This window comes from Microtus ochrogaster, chromosome 16, assembly GCF_000317375.1.
Source record: "Microtus ochrogaster isolate Prairie Vole_2 chromosome 16, MicOch1.0, whole genome shotgun sequence".
Lineage (NCBI taxonomy): Eukaryota > Metazoa > Chordata > Mammalia > Rodentia > Cricetidae > Microtus > Microtus ochrogaster.
In genome coordinates, this window is record NC_022018.1 from 3,438,643 (window position 1) to 3,458,634 (window position 19,992).

The 19,992-nt window shown below is 37.7% G+C and overlaps 1 protein-coding gene across 1 annotated transcript in view; it reads left to right on the forward strand.

Moving 5' to 3' along the window:
• Malrd1 (MAM and LDL receptor class A domain containing 1) overlaps positions 1–19,992 on the forward strand; it is a 583,538-nt gene that overhangs the window by 70,214 nt on the left and 493,332 nt on the right. The window contains exons 8-11 of the mRNA XM_013348957.1: positions 2,478–2,570; positions 5,787–6,012; positions 12,890–13,036; positions 18,808–18,905. Coding sequence (XP_013204411.1) covers positions 2,478–2,570; positions 5,787–6,012; positions 12,890–13,036; positions 18,808–18,905 — 564 coding nt within the window. The remainder of the gene's footprint in view (positions 1–2,477; positions 2,571–5,786; positions 6,013–12,889; positions 13,037–18,807; positions 18,906–19,992) is intronic.

The following is a 19,992-nucleotide window of genomic DNA, read 5'->3' on the forward strand; positions in this document are numbered from 1 at the left end:
GATAGTTTTCACCAGACCAGATTTTTCGAAACAGCAGCAGAACTTCTTCCAGCAAACTGCAAGTATCTGTCTGTAAGACAGCTGGAACAGATTTACATTTTGGTGTCATAGCAAATGACTATGGCTGTAGGTTAAAAGGCATGGCCATTTTAGAAGACAAAGGAAATTCTAAAATTCTGAACCTCTGAAGTTACATCTGAAATCTGTTAATCCTGGACTATTAAGCCTGTGAAAGAGGTATACCTGTCTGTACTTTTAGCAGGAAACTCAACTAATGAAGTAAGGAGTTACCAGGACCTTATGTCATCAATTGCCATTAGACAGATCTGAGGGAATAAGTAATGAGAAGTGAGACAGCTGTTCCAGCTGCCCAGGCAATCCCAAGTCTCTCCGCAGTCTTTGGCAAACAAAAGTCTCAGAAGCAGTACTTGCCTTTAGCCGTTGAGCCCAGGAGTTCTGACAGATTTTCCTGTAGGGTAGAGTTCGGTCTTCCTATCTTGGCAGAATGAGATAGATGATCGATTCCTCCAGTATCCTGTCATGCAGCCCAGGTAAAGTCCAGGCAGCAGATGAGGTAAAAGGCAGTTTTTTTGCTTTGTGACTGAATTTGCCACACACAAAGACAAGCCTCCAGGAGGAAGTTCTTCTGCAGTCATGTGTCTTCTTGGAGGAGCTACAGGATAATGCAAAAGCTGGCATGTCTCTCTATCATAAGAAGCTCTTTTGTTGAATGTCATACTCTCAGATCTGTAAAGGTACTTGAGAATCAGGGTACCATTACCTGTCAGGTATATCTAAATTAGATATATGAGGTAAATTTGGATATACAGTTTATCCAATCAGTTACAGCTAGGAGAGGCAAGAAGATATAGAAGGAATATTTTAGTCTCTGGTTTTCAGCGGTGGTCCTAATACCTAGAGCATAATCCTAGTCTGTAGAAGGCAAAACCAAGGTTTAGCATTGTAAACAATTTAGTGTTTTAAATCAATATCAAGGGGTTTACTCTTAAGTCACAAAATTTGCCTGCCGCAAGATTCATTCCTCTACACGAATGTAGAGGTGCAGCTTTAATATCTTAGTAAATCAGCATTGCTATAAGCCTTATTTTTTATAAAACTTGCTTTTAAGACAGGGAAGGAATTATGTAACCTCTATCTCTGACTTTAGCCAAATGGTGGCTTCCCTCGTGTTGTAAGGTATTGGTAGACCATGTGTTGTTTTTAGAGCAGCTGTAATCTGGAATTACAAGTTTTATAGATTTCTGAAACAAGCACAAATACACACACAGGCATAAAACAAGCATACTGTAGCCATATTATTTGCATATTTTTATCCATACAAAAGAATATGCAAGACTTTAACAGAAACAAAACTTTAACAAAAAGGACTAACAAAACTCTTCCTGCGGAAACTGTTGGGGGAGGGGGCAAACAGCTATGTGTTGGACATGAATCCCAGATGGGGAGCATTGGCAAAGTTAGAGTGAGCATCCAGGAAAGGAACAAGTCAGAAAAACTCGAAGAGCAATCTGATGCAAGCTTGAAATCCAGACAGGCAGAGGAACAAGGAGATTGATTTCCTGCAGGCAAAAGTCGGGAGCAGAGAGAAAGCCTACAGACAGAGGGAGGAGAGGATCAGAAATAGAGTGAGCAGGAACTTGGCCAGGGTAGCTTAGCCCCAGTTTTGATAAATTTTGAAGGGTTTTGGGTAACGAACTTGGACCCGGAAGTATCCACTCACAAGGCATTAGCAGGGGACCAGAAGACTAAGAGAGTCCTCCAAAACAGCCTGGGATCAAAACAGTAGGAGCGTTGGGTTCCCCTGTGCAGGACATCTCCCAAGCAAGGGCCCTAAAGTTAGAGACTGTCTCTACCCCAGAATAGACCAGCCACCTGCAGTGTCTTGGCAGGCAGACTGGAAGACGAAAGGGGTCCTTCACCTCTTTAAAGGCTGTGGATTGAAATTGGGTAATTTACCCAGTAAATCTTCTAATGGCAGGGAATAGAGAGTGGTTTTCCATGGCCACCTGGTAGAGGGAACACTCAACTCTTCTCAGATTCAGCACCAAATGTTAAGTTTAAATCCTGGCCAATGGGAGTCTGCCGCCGCTAATGTAATAAACCAATCAATCTAAATCAATCAATCTAAGTTTATTCTGAAAACAGCATTCCTGGGTGGGCCCAGGAAAAGTTGAGGATACCACAAGGGGAAACCATGTGATGGGGGCGTTCAATGCCCTCGGGGGTGGAGTCACTCATGGCGGGCTTTCTCAGGGGTGGAGTCCAGACTGAGGTAACAACAGGGGAGGGGGCTTGGAGGGGAGCCTCCACCTGAACATTCCAGACATTTTGTGTATAGGGATGACAGAGATTGCAGGGGACGCTTCCACCCAAACACATATAATTAAAAGAGCACGTATATGAACATGAGAGTAACATTTGGGAATTTATTAATATGCTTCTATTTCAAATCAAAGGAAGAAAAAATGACTTGGACATTCAATACATCAACTCACAAGACATGGGTGAAAGCAGAGGTATTAATCCCAGAAGGTCTGAAGATATTTAAGGTATAAAAATAAGGTTTTGTTACAATTTAAACTTTTACTTTGCTAATATATAATTTGTCATATACTGTTAAATTTAAATTAGAAAAGTATATTTGTATCTTTGGGAATAATAATTAGATTTTCTTTTCTTTATATTGGGTCCTTAACAGGCCAAGTTTTCTGTGAGCCGAGGAACTACTAGCCCAGTGGTCCTCAACTCTCCTAATGCTATGATCCTTTAATACAGTTCCTAATGTTGTGGTTATCCCAGCCATAGATTTTTTCATTATTTACTTCATAATTGTAATCTTGCTACAGTTATTAATTGTAATGTAATGTAAATATTTGTGTTTTCTGGTGGTCTTAGGCAACTCCTGTGAAAGGGTCATTTGACCCTAAAGGGTTGTGACCAACAGGTTGAGAAACACTGGACTAGAGGGTCCATTCTTACACAACCCTTGTTCATGCTCTGAATATTCTTTCCAGCTCCCAGCATTGCCCCAGGCAAGCACTTTTCTTCATGATGCAGATATTTTGTTTCAGATACTTCTACTGAAACTTGGGTGATGAAATATACACCTGAAACATACAGAAGACTTGGTGGATGATCACTTTAAATAACCGACTTGAAATCTTTGCTATTTATAGACTATAGGCCAATGTTAGCATGTATGTAAAAATAAAAGATTGACTATGTGTGACTTACAAAACGAGCATCATTGTTCCATGGTCTTACTGTGTTTAAACACCTCTCCCTAAATACTGAGGATAACCATGTGGACTCTTAGAATTCCATATGCCCTAACCCTGGCACTTTTAAAGCATAGCGTTTATAAATCAAAGTCTTGTAAATTGAAGTTTATATTACACGTTTTAGGTTTAACATTTTGACACTAGTGTGCCATTTTATAAGCTGATATTTACAACCGCTGAAGGACATATTCAGTAAGTGTACTTTTTCACAAAGTGAAATTAGCCTTGTGATTTGGCAAAAACATAAAGCAAAATTTAAAGACAGTACATTTTGGAGTTATAGTTTCTATTGCATAGGAGATGGAATTAAAATATTAATAGAAAAAGACAGAGTATGGAGATCAAAGTTTAAACTCATCAATTTTGAGACCCCATATGAATCATATATCAGGTCTCCTGATGCTCTGAAAAGACATAACTGCTGGCCAGTAGTGTATGTCCACATGCGTTATTGATTATGAGAGAATGATGTAACCGCATGTATACTTTTCTCCTAACACAGGATTTGAATTGAATACTATCTTCTGAAGCAAAACTTTGAATGTATTTGCCATCTGATATTTGATCCAAAGTATTTTTTAAACAAGAAATATGTACTTCTTTTGTCCTTGAAAAGATGTCTGCACAGAACCCTTAAATGGAGTGAGGCTAAAAGGGGCCAACCTTTGCTGCCAGTATTTTGACAGATCTTTTGTATGACTTTCAGTGATGTTCTATTGAAATAGTAACAGAGATGTCCTCTAGAGTAATAGAGAAATTCTTTTTGTTGTGACTTTTTCTGGTGAGAAAAATCTACTTTCCCCAGAAAGTGTACCAATCACAGGACAGAGCAGAGCAAGAATTCCATCAATGAAAACTTGTCAAACCAGTGGATATGGGGCAGATTTAGAGGAGTGTGGAGGACAGTCATCTCACAGAAGTAAGGGTATGTTCTAGCAAGCCACTTGACGGTTTCTGGCCACCCAGCTAGCTCTGCCGTGAAATAATCTCACAGAAACTGTACTAACTAAATCACTGCTTGTTCCATTAGTTCTAGCTTCTTATTGGATAACTCATATTAATTTAACCCATTTCTATTAATTTGTATATCACCACATGGTTGTGGCTTACCGGGTAAAGTTCCCAGCGTTTGTCTCCAGTGGCTCCTTGGCTTCTCTCTGACTCCACCATTCTTCCTCCCAGCATTCAGCTTAGTTTTTCCTGCCTACCTCCATTCTTTTGTCCTATTAGGCCAAGCCAGTTTTCTTTATTAATTAACCAATTGTATTCACAGCATACAAAAGGAAATCCCACATCAAGGCTATCTCAAAAGCAGCCTCATGTACCACTAAAAGCCAAAACTTGTGTGATAATACGCTCAAATTTGAGCTCCAGGTCCACTGCAAATGGCGAGCAGATGGACAAGTCAGTTTCTTACAGGCAACTCTGTAGGTGGAAGAGCCTCTTCTGCCAACAGCTGTTCACTGGTTTAATAATCTCATGGGAGGAAGGTTTTATAATCTAGTGAATCTTGTATCAGCTCTTTTGGCTTGTGGGGTTTACTTCCTGAGGCTTTTGAGCACCCTTCCTTCCTCCAAAGGAGAATGCTTCAGATCCAAAGATATTGCTGCATAAACTGTCAATACTTGTAGTGTCCTGAACACTTGAAATGGAGCTGATGTGATTCTGAAATCGGATTCTCATCTGATTTCAATCCACTAAAATTACAAGTAGCTAGTGGCTACTGAATTGGACAGAAGGAAACCGGTTGCCATCTAGTGAGCTGTTTCTGCTACATCCTTCTGCAGTTCCTTAACTGTTACTTTTGGTAGGGCCTCAAGGACTCCTAATGCATTGACATTATCCTGCATTTGGCTGGCAATGAAAGACTAAGTCACTTCCTAATGTTGTGCATCTCCAGAAAAACCAGGAAATCATTTGGACAAAATAGAATTCATTCCCTTTAATTGGTGATACTTTGCTTATTGGAAAACTAGCTCTATTTGTGAGTGTGGTTTTTTTAAATGTTGCTTCTTTTTAAATATTTACTCTTATACTACACTTCTTTACCCTTTCCTGATATTTCCATTCAGGTTTTAAAGCATTAATTTTTAGTAGTTTACAAAACAGACACAGTTATAGTTCCATGGAATTAACGACAATATTTTTTTTTCTTTTTTGAAAATAAAAGAAAGAAGACTGTAAAAATGATACCCGAATAAGCCATTTGCAGTAAAAGGAATCCTCATGGTTACATGGATATTTGGTTCTTCTTGCTTGACTTCCCAGAAAACTTCACGAAGTCCATGTGCTTATCACTATCAGGAATACAGATCAGATTTATCAAACAGAAATCAGATTTTGCCATCAGATGCATTGGCTGTGTTTTAGACAGATGTTTCCTCAGTGGCTTATCTATGTGACCCTCTTCAGTTTTTTTTCCTGTTTGTTTTTTTGTATTTTAAGACCATGCATTCACCTATTCATCATTTTTTTTCCATAAAGGTTGTTTTTGAAGGTACAGTTTTGAGACAGAGAAGTTTTATTGGGCTTGGTCAGTTGTTGGTTTACACCTGTGGCCAGACCCACTCACAGCAGCTTTATTCTGTTGACGAATACACTTGTGCCAGTGGCCAGTGCCTTACCCATTCTTCAGTTTGTGATTCTGGAATGGGATGCTCCAGTGGGAATGATGAAGATTCATTCAGGAATATAACCCTAGACGTTTCTGGTAAGTTGACTCCCTCTAGGATTGTTTTCCTGCTGTCATTCATGATTGTGGAATGGAAATAGCCTTTGCTATACGCAGGCACAATTTCTTTGAGCGAAAATGAAAGTGCTTTCTCACTCTGAAACTATGAGCATTGCTCCCTTGTTGGCCTCTCTGTTAATTTAATGCTTGGTGTCTGCTGCGAAAGTTACTAAATGTCCGTCTTTGTTCTTAAGATAAATTGTTATGATTAGCGTGGTATGTGTTTTCATGTGTTGGGTGTAAGTGTGTGGGTGTGCATGTGTGCATCCATGTATGTATGTATACTTTGATTAAAGAACAAAAAGAATAAGAAAGAGCTTGGTATCTTTATTTATAGATCTATACCAGACTGATAACTTTTGTTAAATGTATTGTGTATTCCCATCTAAGTAATTATTTTGGAAGCTGGGAAGGGAGAATAAAGAGCATGTGGGTTGCCATTACCTCCTGCCCCCAACCCAATCATGGTGACTGTAGACCTTCCTTCCAACCATCTATGGTCTTAAAGAAGGCCAAACTTGGCCAACACCTTTCCTCTGGGCCTTGAATGAAGTGTCTCTGATGAGAGCAATGAGGAAACATCCTGTAATAATTCAAACATCACACTCCCATGGAAATGGAATTTGCATTAGAATGCAAGCAGTGGTTCCCATGTGAGGTAACTTAGCATCTAACTCCATGGACTGTTTGCAAAAACCATGAGCTCCAGTGAATCTGTTTACTGTGTCACAAATAAACGGGCTTTTGAAAAAATTAAAAATTTGGCATTTATTTTCCTGTAAGGTTTTATTTTGTGAGATATTATATGTAGGGGGAAATACTGCAATAAGATAAATTCCACTCTGTAATGAAAAGATCTTTTATACAATATGCTTTCTTTGATGGTCCAGTGAAGACTTTATTAAAGTCATTGGGGACACTGGGAGAAGAAAATGGGCAAAGAAAAGAATACCCCCAGGTGGGTCTGATTATAAACAGAAGTTCAATTAGCTCCTCCAGCCATATAATCTTCTAACCAGTGTGATCTCAGTGGGCTTTGCACTTGCTTTTCTTTTGCTTTCAAAGAGAATAAAGAGAATTTATTTTCTTTAATGTATATGAAATTCATTTCATTATATTTTATTTAAACATTTGATAGAAAGTTTACTTTATTTTTTGGGGGGACATTCACATTTCTAAAAGTTTTTATTATTTTAATTTCAAAGACTGAGAGAAAATACGTTCCTTTTTAATTGTTCATTTGGAAGTTTATCTTCTATTTTTTCCCTTTGGTAAATGCTTTGACAATTCCCTCCCCACTTTCACCAGGCTCCTACATCAAATGCATCCCTGAACCTGATGCATTTGATAAAAAAAAAAGCTGATATTTTACTATTAATTTTGTACAATTTTTTTTACTGAAATGTCATGAATGACTTGTCTGTCATTTTTCTAATGCAATCAATCTCAGAATTATTCTGTCAGTTCCTTTGGAAAGACAGCTTATTTGTGCCTATCAACAAATTCTACTGTTTACTTGTCTTAATTTTTCATTTGCCTTAAACCGAGGGCCAAGACTCCTTTTGGCTGTCCATGGCACCATCCCCTGGAAAGAGGGAGGAGTGATGGAATAAAACTATCAATGTCTCCTCTACAGCTGTATAAGACAGGATGAAGAATCTGATCCCTGTGATGTGGTTTTCTGGTCAGTTTTAGGGGACCAAGTCAACATCTGAAACCTTCTGAAATCACGAGTCAAGCTAACACTTCCTTTTATCTTCATCAGTCATTTTGTCATAGTGACAATAGAACTGATCTAGTTGTGCTGCTCTGGGGAACCCTACTACAGTGAGTTAGTAGCATCATTATAAGTTTAGTGTTCTCTTCAGTAAAGCATTATATATTTGTACACATAAATGTATGTCCTTATAAAATAAGAGGTTGTACTGAATTTTTAAAATATAATTGAAACATTTTACACATATTTTAGGTTTCTGTTTTGCAAGTCCGAGTTTTAATTCAGATTTTACAGATAAGATTTCAAATTTGTAGCTGAAGTAAAATGTCTTTATATGTTTTTGAACTTTTAGAAACATTTTTCCCTTTCTTCTTTTTTTAAATTTATTTTTTTTTGTGTGTGTGGTGTTTAAGTACATATGTTCACGTAGAAGAGAATAACAAGAGGTTGAAGTCTACTGTCTCTCTCTATTGCTGTATTCCCTATGAGATTCTCTTGCTGAATCCATATCTCAATTTGGTTGGACTAGCTGGTCAACAACCTCAAGGGTCCTCCTGCCTTCACCTTCACCTTGGATAATAGGTACACACTGTCCCACCGAATTTTGTACGTGCTGTTGGGTTCTGAATGCAGGTCCTTAAGCAAACACATTATTATTACCTCAGAATTTTTTATGTAATTTGAACAGTTGCAGAAATATTTATGATACCACAGAGACTTGATAAATAGTAATTTATGGGGTTTTCCACATGATAATCTATACACAATGTGCTTTTTTAAAAAGACATCTCATATAGATGCTCTTTAAAGCTATTAATTTCAGCTACTCTTTTTAGTTAAAATATATATTAAGATTCTACTCAGTAGATTGTCAAAAGCAGGTGAATGGCATGTGCCACTGGGTTTGCTGGTGTTTTGCTTTTTTGTGTCATGTGCTCTGTGGATCCAAAAAGCAGATTTACCATGGACCTGGTTCAAAGAGACAAAACTTTGGGCCCTATACCAACACTACAGAACCAAATGCTGCATGGTCCCCCAAAATTCATCTGCATCTTAAGCTTTGTGAACCACTTTGACAAAGATGTGTCTAAAAATGAAGACAACTTAGGGAAGAAACAAACGGCATATTAAAACTCACTATAAACTAAAGGCAAAGTACTTCATAGCCTCCAACAATAGAGAACCTCAATCCCTCATAATTTCACTTAAAAACACAATTATAATACCAAAGCAGAGATTTTGTCATTTATTATAATCTTGTATAAATAAACACAGTTAATATTCAAATGTATTTGTTTCCCCATGTTCATTGAAACTTTCTACATAATAGCAAAAATAAAACAACTTTATTCACTGCCAGGGGAAATGAAGACTGAAAGTAATGAGAGATTTATGTAAAGTTTATTGAGGAATCAAAACAAAGGAACAGCTAGTGTGCGTAACAGGAATGATTCTAGAGCGGGCTCTGCTTAGGAATGTAAGTACTGTGTGATTGTATTTGTATATGCTCTTCCTCAAAGAAAGGGAAAGACAGTGTTTACAAGGGGTGAGGACAAGGACACAGTCTCCATAGGTAAGATGATCCAATTAGAGAATGGTCACTGCACCTTATGATTATGAAGATGTAAAATTCACTAAAACAGTGAGAGTAGAATTAAATGTTCCTATCACTCATAGGATATCACAAATGATGTGTTACCTACCTTTCTTGTCATCAGCATTTTGCAATATATACATATAACAATCACTGTGTTGCACATCTCTAAATCTTTAAATTTATTCAATTATGCATCAATACACCTGGCATGCATATTTAACTATAGTATCGTATGGGCACAAGAAAAGATTTTTTTTCAAGACAGGGTATCTCTGTAGCTTTGGAGCCTTTCCTGGAACTAGCTCTTGTAGACCAGGCTGGCCTCGAACTCACAGAAATCCGCCTGCCTCTTCTATTTTGACAGCTGAGAAAAAAATCTGGATTATTTATCTTCTTTCTTCCCCTTGTCTCCTCTCCCTTTTGTTCTCCCCTTACTCTTTTTTTTCTTTCTCCCTCTTTCTTTACCTTCCTATTTCCATCTTTTCTACCTCATTATCCTTTTATGTTCTCTTCCATTTTATTGAATAATTTAAATATTTATAACAAAATTATTGAAATATGTGTATCAAGAATATCCTAAGATAGTCGCTATATTCCTAAGCATCTGTTGCATAAAACTTATCAAATTTTAAGACACAATGCAGCACAGATAAACCTTGGCTATGCTAAACAACATGAAGTAAATCAAATTTACACAATTCTACTTTGATGAGTGAGATTTATAGACTTGTGAAATTCATAGGCACATTTCCGGATACTGATATACCCCTATGAGTAAGAGGTCTACTGTACTCAATTGTATGTGAGTTACAGAGCTTTGGTCCTTGTGGGATTCATAAATACCAACTTCATATTTATAATATACCCTTATGAGAACCTAGTCACTAAATAAGATGTCCGTATTCGCTCCCACACAATATTTCTTTGTGTATCATTAAGAACTGAAGCAAAAATTCATAAATATATTACTGTTTTGAACCACATTCTTATCAATTCTTTTTCTTGTGCCTTTATTAAACTATAGTGAAACTCTTAAGAAAAACTATCATCAGCATATGAAAACATTACTCTAACAAACTAACTGGGAGAGAAATGTCTTTGAAACTGTGAAGAGTGTCATGCACTCCATTTAGAAGTAGTGAAAGGTACCCCATAATTACATCAAGGAAAGCGACCAAATAGGCAAAATTAGGGTTATAATTAATGTACTTTATTTATGGCAGAGGTATGTCATTTTAATTTTTCACATGTATAGCATTTAGCACACTTAGTATGCCAAGCTGTCATTATATCATTGACCTTCTTTCTTCTGATATTTATTACTTCACCTGAAACTTTTTTAAAATATGTAGGGGAACCATTATTAATGAAAAAATGTCAATATAATGAAGTAAAATTGGTTTTTAAACTATACAACAACTAAGGTTGAAATAATTGTTTTCTAAAAAAAAACATTCCTTGTAAGTGTACTAGAACAAATGTCATCAATAAAATCACCCGAGTGGTGTACTATGTTTTCACAGAGATTACAACATCCTTTTGCTTTCCCAAATCTTTCTGGTGATAGATTCTTAAAAATTAGCTTTAATTTCCAAAGAATAGTGAATGTTTACTGTTCTGCACACAACATAATAGTTGATACTTATTTTTATTTATGCATTTATTTTATTTGTGTGTGGTGAATGTATATGTGTGTGTGTCTGTGCCTGCAGATGTTTGGATATGTGTGGTGTATTTTCCTCTATTACTGTATACCTTGTTTCCTTGTTTTGTTTGTCTAAAAACTTAATTCAAGAGAAACTGTATTGTTGACGTCCAGATGGAATCTGGAAGACATGTTGTTGAGGTGCTCTGACTTCATTTGTAAGTATCCTGATGATATTAAAACATAAAACACTACTTTTCTCAAGTGTAGTGTCTCTTCCCTGAACCTGGGACTCACTGAATAAGGTTAGACTGGCCAGCCAGCTCCATGGATCTTCCACCTGACTAGGACAGGAATTACAGAGGCACACTGCCATGCCTGCCTTTTCATGTGTGCTGGGTTCCAAACCAAAGCCCTCATGCTTTATCAGAAGCACATTTCCCACTGAGCCATTTCCCTAGTCCAACTTTTTAACTGTTAAAAAATTTGGATGATAAAAGACCTGATTCTAAATTTTGTTCTGTAGACAATTTTAACATTTATAAAACTTATTGTCCTTTTTACCATGAAAAGTTTTGCACCTTTTTATCTGCTCAAAGGTTTGGGGATTCAGAGATCTTGTGACACCCCCCATTTTCACACAGTGGCTTGCAGGTAATTAGTAGGATGGCATCAGTAGCAGTAGGATGGCATCAGTAGCAGCCAGCTGCTACGATGAGAAGGATTATGTATATGGACTTTCTTCCTTTGGGCAACAGTGTGTAACTGATAGCCGTACATGGTAAGACTGAGCATTTTACCCAGTTAGGAAAAGCAAGAGGAAAATGAGTGGCCTGAGTTTATATGCTCAGACAGCAAGGATAAAATGGAGGCAATTCCGGATGAAGCCAGAAAGATTGTCACTTTATGGGATAGGATTTTTATTTTAGGGGAAATATCTCTGCAAATTGGGTGATGCCTTAGAAATAAGTGGGAAGGTTAAGGTCACAGCCAAGACTTTACAACTTTCAAGCACATTTTGGAGATCATGTATATATTTTGTATCTTATTTTGCACTTCATTTCCTGACTTAGAAGAGACGTGAAGTGGCCTAAGCTAGATAAGTTCACAAGGAATGACCAAAGAATATTTTATGTATGGCCAAGGAGAGACAGCCATAGCTAGTTTATAGGTCTGCATGGTTGCGACAATAGCAGAATAGACTCTCTGTGAGGGGGGTTACTTCTTATCTATAACCACACCTTCAAAACTGTTCAGCATCTATGAAAGGAAATAATACCCAAGAGGAGTCAGTATCAGGTGATGGGGGGGTGAACTATGCTCCCTTGTTAGGTTAGTTCATGTAAGTTCTTTGTTTTTTGTACTTATTTATTTATTTATTTATTTAAGATTTCTGCCTCCTCCCCGCCACTGCCTCCCATTTCCTTCCCCCTCCCCCAATTAAGTCCCCCTCCCTCGTCAGCCCAAAGAGCAATCAGGGTTCCCTGCCCTGTGGGAAGTCCAAGGACCACCCACCTCCATCCAGGTCTAGTAAGGTGAGCATCCAAATTGCCTAGGCTCCCACAAAGCCAGTACGTGCAGTAGGATCAAAAACCCATTGCCATTGTTCTTGAGTTCTCAGTAGTCCTCATTGTACGCTATGTTCAGCAAGTCCGGTTTTGTCCCATGCTTTTTCAGACCCAGTCCAGCTGGCCTTGGTGAGTTCCCGATAGAACATCCCCATTGTCTCAGTGTGTGGGTGTACCCCTCGTGGTCCTGAGTTCCTCGCTTTTGCTCTCTCTCCTTCTGTAGTTGCTTTCTCTTTATTTAGGGAGAATTGTATTACAACGCAAAAATATCTGCTCATAAAGAAAAACCTGTCTTTACCTTTCCATGTTTCCTTCTCCATACATTTCAGCAAGTCACCTCACCTGGGACTTCGAGTCTGGTTTCTGTGGCTGGGAACCATTTTCCACAGAAGACTCCCACTGGGAGGTGGTGGAAGGGCTGAGCCGTGGTGAACACCCATTTCCTGGGGCTGGCCACACAGAGGACACCAACCACGGTAAGGCATCCTCCTCTTTTAAAGGTGTTTTCATGCATGTTGAGATGCTGATGCTGTGAGCTTTCATTTCTAACTGCAGACTAAATGAAGCATTGTTCTTCTTGTCTTAAACCCTGAGACCTGATTAATAATTAATAACGAATTGGGTGTTTTGAAAGGAGCATGCTTATGACAACCATCAATTTTATGGTTGCATTTGAAAAATATTATAGTGATGATGTAAAGATGGAGGTAACACTTCTGCTGGATTGTGCAGCAGGCTTGCTTCCTTCCTTTAAGCATTCCAAGTCTTGAAAAACAGAATGAAAAAATAGTCTCATCTATGTGGAAACAGAGAAAAAGGATTCAGCACTATAAAACCTGAAAATTCTCTAAACTATACACTAAAAGACATCATTATAGCTTTTGCATATCCTCATAAAGCCAAGGAACCATAACTACCTGCAGTGTTCTGAAAATGTTCTGTGACACTCTCAGGCACACATAACAGCCTTGCTCTCTAGTTCTTTGTTTTGTTTACATTTCTATGGCCAGGAACACACACCCAATATTGCATTAACTTTGTCATCACACAGTTGGAGGTCGATATCATTTTCATAATCTAAACATTTATAGAAAAATGTTCCAACCAGGGAAACATCTTGAAGGGGGATGGAAACATTGTTAGAATTTCTGTTTGAGACATGGCAGAAGAGGAGAGGAGAGAGTGCTTGGGACTTTGAAAATTTCCTCTCTGGGAATTATCCTGCTTCGCCTTTGAGACCTATAAAGAAGTATAGAAGTATGCCAAACACAAGTCTCAGCAGAATTTTCAATTACGGTCTTTGGAACATGAGGTTGGTGGAACATTGGAAGTAATCAGGGAGGAAGACTGTGGACTACAAGTATTAAACAGGTTTATTGTTGACTGGTACAGTAAGTTCTTGACATTTTGCTTGTTTAGCCAGTAAGCCTTAGCGTCCCCCTTAATATTCAGTGCTACAGTGACTTAAGCTTAAAGTTTAAAATAGATATAAGTATCAGTTTTCTTTGTATGCTGATATGCACTGTTCCTTTTTCTGTACGCAGGCCAATCATTGAGCAAATAGCATGGAGAGAGCTAGGTGCATGTGGTAGATGCTGTGGTCCCAGTGGTTGAGGTAGTTAGTCAGAATCTGATAGCTAAAGCCAGAAAGCATATGTGTGTGTGTGTGTGTGTGTGTGTGTGTGTGTGTGTGTGTGTGTATGTATGTATGTATATGTATATAAATGCTGGGATAACACCAATGGAGGACCTGGGTACTAGTGTCATTTGCATCATTGTGATAGTAGCATTAAAATGAATCTCTCTCTCTCTCTCTCTCTCTCTCTCTCTCTCTCTCTCTCTCTCCTGGTTTGGTTTTGAAGCTTTCCATTTGTAAGGTACAGCTTTTAAAACTCATCTCCAGTGTTTCCTCACACACGTGCACAGAACTATGTACAGTTTTACAAGAAAGCAGAGTGGCCCAATGCTAGAGTGCGTGGATATTTATGTTTATTTTTATAGTGGACTAGTGATTTTCCTTTTCTTCTTTTTTGTTTTTTTCTCTTTGTCCATTAATAACTGTTTTGTTAAAACATGCTAAAAAAGAAGCTCATAGGTCACCTCCTACCTTTCTGTTTTTTCACAGAATCATGTACAGGTCACAGATGTTTACTTAGTTTTTATGTGCACTTAGCTCACAGACATTCCAATATACTATAAATTATGATTAAGCCTTTGTGTTTTTGTGTGAAATTACAATTGAAATATAGTAAAGTACTGTCTTTTTAACAAAGGGAACAGTGAGTTTTAAAACTTAGGCACAGTTCCGTAACCACTAAACACATCAAGATATAGAATGATTCCTCTCCACCAGATGTGGCTTTGTAGTTGATACTGCTCCCTTACCCAGCCACAAGCACCTGTTGAGGCTTTGTTGAAGTTAGCTTGACTCAGGAAATAATCATGCTAGATAAAAGATTAAATAATTATATTTTTATTTATTGCAAGGGGGAAACGTATAATACAGGAACTAGAAGTCCAAGATAAGCTATGCTGTGAGAGAACCACACAGAGAGAAGGCACATGGGCCACTCGCTGTTTTCATCTAGGTCCCCAAAAGTCACACCCTAACTTGGTCCACCTCTTATAGATAACCAGTTGGCAAAGATTTTCTATTACCTCCCCGGTTTCTCTAAATAAGAGTGATCCAAACCCAATGCAAAACTATATACAATAGGAACAGATATCAGGTATAAAATTACAACCAACATAAACAATATTGAGCAAGGAACACATGATAAATGTTTTAATAGACATTCTATTCCTAAGACTCTAAGTCATGCATTGGAAATAGGCTTAGCTAAACCATGGTAACTATGACTATCTTGTCCTCAACTCCATTGAAGGCCTGAGAAGGGAATAATATTACTTGAGTAGGCAGTAAGTACAATCAAGCAGCTTCCAAAGTGAGCAGTATATGACAGAGACAATTGGCTACCTGAGCAATCACCCAAAGTCTCATTTGCAATGCTGAAGCAACCAACTTTGGCTAAGGACTAGTGTAGCTGACAGACCATTTTCAGAGGCAGGAAAATTTTCAGAAACATCTTATCATCTTGGCAAGATTTGGCAGTTCTTTTCCTTGTGTCCTGCTTCTCCAGTCCAGATACCATGTACTTTGTCAGTGGTGAAGGCATGGGAGGTTCCTTACCCACAGGCCAATTTTGCCAAGAAGAAAACAAACTCCGAGTGGAGTGTCTTCAGTGCTCAACATTCTCTTGGGAATAGATTGGTGCTGTCAAAAGCAATCATGTCTCATGTCAACAGAACCCTAAGTTATTTCTAAGCTATGTTCTACAGATCCTTTTTATTGGCTAACTAACTCTCACATCTTGATTAACCCATTTCTATTAAATCTGTGTATCACGATGTGACTGTGGCTTACCAACAAGATTCTAACTAACCTATGTCCATCTCAGGCCAGAGATTCATGGTGTCTGCCTGACTTTGCTCTTCTTCCCAGAATTCTGTTCTGTCTACTCTGCCTTTCTAAGTCTTCCCTATCAAAAGGCCAAGGTAGTTTATTTACTCAACCAATGAAAGCAATACAAATACAGAAGGACTTCCTACACCATTTCCCCTTTTTCTGTTTAAACAAAAAAGAAAGGCTTTCACTTTAACATAGTAAAATTACATATAACAAAACAATTGTTATCAAGCAAGAATTACAGTTACAAAATTTATATCTATTTTATCTTTTATCATAACTAAGGAAAACTATAACTATCCATTCTTCACCTCCATCAAAGACTCCAGAAGGATATAATATTACCTAAGTAAACAGGAAGTGCATTGTAAGCAACTTCCAAAACTCTTGAAATGACAGAGACATCTCGCTGCCTGAACAGTCACCCAAAGTTCTTCTGTACCATTTGGGCATCCATATTTAGCCTATAATATCCAGCAGACTTTTCCATGAAGCAGGAAATTTCAACGACAGTTCAGTTGCTTTTTTCCGTGTCCTACAAAATGTCTTGCAGACTCTTTTATGAAGCAGGAACCTTGAAGGATCATCTCACCTTTAGGCAGCGTTAGCAGTCCTCTCTCTATGGGTTCTGCATGTCCAGTTTATGCATCAATTTAGGCAAGAGCAATTTCTTGCCCAAGTGGCTAATCAATTCCATAAGGAGACTCTTCGATGCCCATCTTCCTCTTGAAGTAGATTGGTGCTGCCAGGAGCAGACATGTCTCATTGTCATGAAAAGCCCTAAGTTATTAAAACATTGCATGCCATATTCTGCAGTCTTTGAAAGATATGAAGAATGCCTATCTAAGTGAAATATATCTTTATATATCTAGAAAATCTAACTAACATGACTACAAGCTTGACTATTATTGATGATTATCCATTAACAACCTATATTTCCTAATTATACATTACATTTTTAAATGAACTACACAATCACAATACCTTAATCAAGATCAGAAATACATATACATTAACAAAATTGACCTTAAACTTGTATCAGTAAATCAAGATTTATACCAATGCAAATTATTCATATCTCTATCATATCTCCCTTTAAATGTAAAAGAACATTTATAAATAGTATTTGGGAATTTTCTATCCCACTGGATGTGTTTATTCTCACGGAGGTTCCTCTATCAGTGCATAGGTCAATACATCAGAATTGTTTTAAAATTTAAATTCTGAACTCAATGTCTTTAGCAATTACATTTTCCCCAAATATCTAATATTATTCTGTCTGTAAATAATGACAATTTTATATTTTTCTTTCCTGATTTTAACCTTCTGTGAACACAGTATTTGTGCATGTCTGCATGTGTGTATTCATGCTTGTGTAGAGTTTTTAACTGTCTATGTTCTTCATCTGCATGGGATAAAGCCTCTGGGATTTGCTGAATGGAAGTAGTGGTATCTGCTGGGCTTTTTTTTAGTCTTATCTCCAGGAATATATCAAAAATTCAACCTAGAGTGCCATGTTTGCTCAATCCAGTTGTCTGTAACATTTCTTTTGGCTCATAATATATATTTGTTTTTGAAAAAAAGTCATAACATGAGCCGAAATTTCTCAATTAACCTTTTTACTTCTTTTGTAGTAGTCTTGTGATGTTCAGATTATTCTTTTTGTTTATTGTAGTGATTGATTTTTAAACACTAGGGCCACTCTAACTATTCTTGAGCCAAACTTGTTAGGTTGATTTTGTTTCACCTACTCTTTGTGTACTCATATATGTATGTTTACCTATGATTTTTACCTATGTTCATTAACAGACTGGTCTTTCCATTCTTAAGACACACTCAATCTAATTTTCAGGCCATTACATGAAACAGGCACGTGTCTGAAGACGTAAGAAAAGGGGAATGCTTGTGTAAACATGTGCAACACTCTAGGAAGCAGTACATTTTGATTGCGAAGTCCCCCTGTTTTTAGTTTACTCAGCATTGACCTGAATCCAGGAAAATTACTGTCTGAATGAGGTGTTTTTCAAGTCGAAACAGTTGGATTTCTAGTTTGCCTACAGACTGTGTTTCATTCTGCCTGTCACTTTGTGGTCATCAAAGGGCAGGATCAGATACTGACATTGCTTGGCATAGGTTTCTTTGTGAGTTTTCAATATTCAAGGTAGCTCTCCCTCATGCAGCTCAGAGCGTATGATCTTCCAAGCTGCTAAAATATGCTGTTTCTTGCACATTTGCTGTGAGTACGTCCACGTCAGTTAAAATCTAAAAGCAGTTATTTTCTTAATGTTCAGATTAGATCTTTAATTAAGCTCTCATCCCCTCCAGCATAGACAACAATGTCAAACATGTAAGCCCCAAGAGGTACCAGACTCATTGCATGCATGCATCTCCTTCAGTACATTTTGAAGAGACTTAAAAATAAAACTCCCAAGAGAATTTCCTAAGGGCATGTAGAATATCTAATTGTAAACTTGAAAGCTTCATTTAACTTGATTTCAAACTCTGTGACAGGTGTTAAAGCAATAAAAATGTTTGTTTAGGTAATTTGTATTCAGTGTTTATCTTTTATCAATTAAATTTTGTTTTAGATATTTAATATCATACATACAAAGTTCTCTGGTTATTCACAGAGAATAGTGGTAAATAATGGGAATGTGATTTTTTTTTAACTTGAGTTACAGTTGAGTCAGGCCAATAGGTCAAGCAGGCCAAGTGCTAAGTGTGCAGCAGAACTGGCAACTGCCCATGTGACTTCACATTTGTTTCTGTTTCTTTTTCCAGGATCATTTATTTATTTTGGTCCACAGCAGTCTACTGGGGTGGCCAGGCTTGGAAGTCCTATCCTTACCAAATCCCCTACTGCCTCTACTCCATGCCAGGTAACCAGCTCTGCTGAGCCTCCACTGTTTGTTCTGTGGTTCCAGTTTTGAGCTCAGATTGCACTGATAGCAAATGCCTGCCGTGTTTTCTTATCACTTTTCATGATGCTTTAAGAGGTTTTCAGGAGCTGCTTTGGTCTGAAATGTTCTGTCCTTACCACGTACACTGTTCTATTATAGGGCCTGCTAGAGCTTTCGTAATTTTACATTCTTGTTACGTGGGCCTTTCAATGATCTAAAGTGGATGGTCTTTGCCTAACTTACTACCAGTTTTGCTCAAGAGGGTAAATTTAGTTGAATAAAATCAGTTAAGTAAGTGCCTGTCAAGAGGAAGCTAAACTAGTGAGAAAGGATGGATATATGCAGAAAATTACATTTATTGATATTTTTTCAGTGAGTCAGTGAGTTTGTTAATACTGCCAAACACACAACAGGAAGTGAAATTTTAATTCCATTTCAGTACAACAGAGAAGGAAGCATATCTGGGCAGGGATTTATATCTTTGGTTTGCTACTTTCAATTGTGATACATATTGTTTGACCATGACTTTGGAGATAGTATCTCTACTGAAATGATTAGTATTAGTGTGCATACTTCATATGGCCATAAGGATAAAAATTAATTAAATAATGGCCTGCATTTGGCACATAGTAGGTGTGATGGCTAATTTTCAACTTGATAGGGTTAAGAACCTATGTGGTAATGCAGTTTTGGATATGTCTATGATAGTATTTCCAGAAAGGCTTGACAGAAACGGGAAGATCTACCTCTAATGTGGAAGACCTCATCCCATCAGCTAGGGCTCTGAAAAAAATACAAAAGTGAAAGAAAGCCGAGCATCATCTTTGTTTCCTCCCTACATAAGCAACATACTCAGGTACCACACACTCCCCTGCCATACAGCAGAGTCATATCCCTGCAGGAAAGGAAAGGGTTGCATAGAGCTAGGAAAGAAAACCCTACGTTAAAAAGAAGAACCCAGGATCTGGAACACACCAGTATCACGGGATATTCTTTTTTTTTTTTTTTTTGGTTTTGGTTTTTCGAGACAGGGTTTCTCTGTGGTTTTGGAGCCTGTCCTGGAACT